General features: G+C 49.0%; 2 protein-coding genes across 2 annotated transcripts; both read left to right on the plus strand.

The window, feature by feature from the left end:
• Nucleotides 1-317: 317 nt before the first annotated feature.
• CORC01_00039 (uncharacterized protein) lies at nucleotides 318-500 on the plus strand (the record flags this gene model as incomplete). The annotated part of the gene is made up of 1 exon (XM_022611697.1): nucleotides 318-500. A coding segment is annotated over one exon (183 nt), but the record flags the coding sequence as incomplete, so codon positions are not given.
• Nucleotides 501-787: 287 nt separating this feature from the next.
• Nucleotides 788-1,576, plus strand: CORC01_00040 (uncharacterized protein; the record flags this gene model as incomplete). Its single annotated transcript, XM_022611698.1, has 4 exons — nucleotides 788-813; nucleotides 868-1,203; nucleotides 1,257-1,324; nucleotides 1,389-1,576. The coding sequence occupies 4 exons, from the start codon at nucleotides 788-790 to the stop codon at nucleotides 1,574-1,576; spliced, it is 618 nt and encodes a 205-aa protein (XP_022481703.1).
• Between the last annotated feature and the right edge of the window lie 2,650 nt (nucleotides 1,577-4,226).

Genomic DNA, 4,226 nt, shown 5'->3' on the forward strand with positions numbered 1-4,226 from the left:
GTGATGATCCCCTTGGCTAAGTCACTGTTCCTTGTCGTTGACTTCTCAAAACCGGTACAAACCAAGTCCTATAAGAACTTTTACTTAACCAAATCATCTTAGATGCCATGCTTCTCCGAGGTTCTCTCATCTGGAAGCTGTCAGCTCAACGGACTTGCGAAATGCGCCTGCACGAACGATGACATTCAACTAAGAGTTTCAACATGCGTACAACTGTCCTGTGACTTTGCTGATCAGGTTGGTGAGTGCATATCGCTTATGCTTAGCACTTTTGAGCCTTATACTAAAGCTTTTCCTATCTAGATGCTACACGAAAATCACAAATTCTGTGCCACGAATACCCGAATCAGCAACGGAAGGGAAGTTACGCTATATTCGCCATCACGCTGCCAGCTATCTCGACACTCATCGTGTTTCTAAGACTTTTCGCCCGCTGGACCGTTGCTCATAAGCTATGGTGGGATGACTACGTTACAATGCTCGCTTTGGTATGCCCGTGACTATTCTCATCCCGCCTCTTGACTCTGCCTTGGGAACTAATAATCAAAGGGCTTGCTCATTGTTATATCGGCATGTGGCGTAGCGAGTAAGACACATACGGTTTCGCCATGATAGGGGATACATATGCTGACTTGATTCTGCAGTCTGCTCCCTAGGATTTGGGAAGCATTACTGGGTCATTGACCCTAGTAATGCCAAGCCCATTCTACAGGCAAGTCGACCTTTTCATGGCTGTGTCTTCGCGTTCAAGTATCTAATTAGTGTGCATACCTAGTTGTTCTACGCGATGCAAATCATCTACGTTCTCGTAACGTGAGTCTCGCACGAAAGCCCAGTTGTGGAAACTTGTAAGCTAAACGTTAATAGTGTCACCGCAAAGATCACAATCTGTTGTTTCTACCACCGAGTCTTCCCAGGGAAGCGATCACAAATAGCTGCGAAGGTCGCAATTGCGGTGCTCATAGTCCGCGGGCTCATCTTTTTTTTCCTGCTCGCGTTCCAATGCGTTCCGCTTACCGCAATCTGGGATAAATCGGCCAAGGGACACTGTCTCAACCTCAAGGCCATCGGGTACGCGGGTGCTATCTCTGGTATCGCCGAGGATGTGGTACTTCTCATTATGCCGATCCCCGAGCTTCTGCACCTGCAGCTAGGACTCAAAAAGAAGCTCGGCTTGATCTTTATGTTCTGCCTCGGCTCATTGTAAGAAGCATAGCCTCCTCTGTCTTGATTGAAAATACTGACGAGGCATTTAGCGGCTGTATTGCGAGCGTCGTTCGACTTAAGTCCTTAGTCTCCTTTGCTAATAGCTTCGACCCAACATGTCAGTCACCACCCAAGGGAGGAATGTTGCGACATTCGATCGTTACTAACATTCTTAATGCTAGGGGATAATGCAGATGTCGTGAGCTGGAGTGGCGTAGAGATGAACGTGGCCGTTGTGTGCGGCAGCTTGGCGGCACTGCGGGCCCTGATTAACTATCTAATACCTTTCTTTACTACCGTAAAGGAGGACACAAGCGAAAGCATGTATTCTTTACAAGAGGATAGAAAAGAAGGGGCGATTGAAGTATGAAGAAAGCTATCAAGCGAATTCATTACCTTGAAATAAAACCATACTTAAAATCAAAAATCTAGATATACTACGTCTAATAAATTATAATACTGTCTCTTTAAAATGCTCAATAAAAGTAAATAAAAAATATAAAACATAAAATAACGTTAATTACATAAGGAAGAATAAACTCAATTGAGATTTCTTTTTTATTATATATAATTTATGTATATTAAAAGCCAAAAGTTTAGAAAATTGAATATTTCATTATATATTTAGCGTGGTAGCCGCCATAGACCTGCGGGGGAACCTATGGTCTTGTTATGTATGTTGGGTTGTAACATTAGGGTGCAGTGAGAATAGAAAATAAAGAGTAAGCGTTAGTTCTATCGAACGGTGGGACAACCCCAGCGCACCGCTAGAAAAATGGGAACTGAGTCCTGCGATCGAACATTCACTCCCCACTTTTCCTTATCGCTTATCTCTTAGCGGGAGAGAAGTCAGCATCTAAGTAGGTACGTTGGCGTGTCGTGACGTAAAGAGCTCTCAATTGTCACGTCCATCTGCCAGAAGTTAGAACTGGGCCGCGCCACATCTTCTGAAAGCACCACGTCCTTTTGATGCCATGTATGGCCGTTTGGAGCGCGCATAGAAAGGGATATGGCATTCGACTCCAACAGATTTCCAACAACTTACAAGAGACCATTATAGAAATGATGCACTTGCGGATGGGTGTTGTTGACCACGGGGTGAAATTTGTGCCTGCAACACATTGGGGTTGCCCACGTCCTATGCCAATCAACGTAAACCGCACCATCATGGTGGACTTGCCAAGCTGGAAGATACGCGCCATGTGCCCAAAGTTCGCATCCCAGGAGCAGATGACACTCGTATCCTTCGCGTAGCCCAACTGCCCATAACCTTCCTTATACTTCATCGACTCTTTCATCCTCGGGGCCCCACATGAACCAAAAGAGGCGCTCAACCAGCAGCTCCATCACCCCGCACATCCAATCAAGCATCGGCCACGAAGCACACTTCTCGGTCCCAAAAGGGCAGTGTGCTTGGCGTGGTTGGGCTGAATAAGATATTATCGATCGCAACCGACTGCTAGCCTGACGCTGCCTCGAGATCTTGAACTTCTCGCTGATGTGAGAAGTGGTGCTTACGCAGAAGGGGTATTTGGCCAAAGCCGCGGAGCAACTCACCATTCATTGCATCCAACTCGGTCAAAGGAGCTTGAGCGCTCTGCTGGGAGTGCGTAGTGGCGGTCGAGGAGTTGTGAACGATATGGCGCGAACATTGTCGCGCCAAGTCCAGTTTAGCGAATTGGACATGGTTGAAGCATCGATTAGCAGTGGCTTACACCTGTGGAAGAAAGCTTGGGGCATTCAATTGAGTGTGTTGGGCGTGAATTTGTCAAAGAGGCAGGCAATCTGGGTATCTTGCGGTCTGATGGGGGTGTTGAGTCTATGTGTGGAGGAGGAAGTGGGAGACGCTCCCAGCAGCTTGAGCCACAACCTTGGGGGCCACACGCCACACGAGCCCATACTGAGCGGATGGCGGGTCCCCAGCCACACTGCCCCTCCGGTTCCCTGACGCCACCCCCACCCTGCGCCAGTGTCTCCGGCAATCGGTCCATCTACCTAAGGTACTCCTGAGACTACAGGTACGGTTAGCCTCGTAGCACCTGCCTTCTCTTTGACCGAGGTGGTTCGAACGTTGCTGTTCTGCTCCACGGCCGCCTTCACCTTGATCCAGATGCGATCGCGCTCGTCGGACGAGTGCACTAATCACCGTAGTACGTCATTTTTATTTTCCTCGCCGAGCTCCTTTTGCGTCGCCAGTCTCGACAACACAAGTTCGACAAGCACCGGAGCCTGCGCCATAGTGGCCTTGTGAGATTTGTATGTGCGTCGGACGCCAAAGTAGATCGAGATTAATAGGACCGCAGATCCATTTGTCGATGCCTTGCCAAGTGTTTCGTAGAAAGCACTATGGTTGGCCGAAGAGGCCAAAACCGTAGAGTCTACCAGAACAACGACACACCGGGTGATGCTCGGCTGTCGTTGAATCCCTGGCATCTCATCGACTAATGCATCCGGGACAAGTCCTCCGCTCAACCGCCCGGGCGCCCCTCAACCCAATCCATCCAATGCATGTGCTTGGGCAGAGTTCTCATGAGGCTATGTGCATAGTGGTTTTGGTGCTTGTTGATGGAAGGAAGTGAGGGGATCATGAGTATACCGCCGTGTAGGTAGCTTAGCGTAAAATTGGCGATAGGAAGACGATATGGGGATTCGGAAGCCATGAGCTAATCGTTTGCCGGAGAGGGTGACCTGGGTCTTGGACGGGTGAATTTTTAGGGTTAGTGAGAACGCCGCCGTCTGATTAGCTAAAAAACTGGCGTCTGGATCGCCCCAAGATGTGACCGACTGACGGATGGAGGGTCCATCCTCGGGGGTGCTGCAGAAGGAACAAGGATTCGAGAGAAGACCGTGACAATCGTAATTTGACAGTTGGAAGTCGCGCTGAGCTCTGGGCTGATCGATGAGTTGGCGGAAGGAGGGTACGTCGTCGAGAGACGCGTAGAAGGATGGTGTGCCATCAAGAACGGCAATGTAGAAGGACGACGCATGTCGTCAGTAAGGCAGAAGGGGAAGTCGACTTT

This window comes from Colletotrichum orchidophilum (genome assembly GCF_001831195.1).
Source record: "Colletotrichum orchidophilum strain IMI 309357 chromosome Unknown Scaffold_1.1, whole genome shotgun sequence".
Lineage (NCBI taxonomy): Eukaryota > Fungi > Ascomycota > Sordariomycetes > Glomerellales > Glomerellaceae > Colletotrichum > Colletotrichum orchidophilum.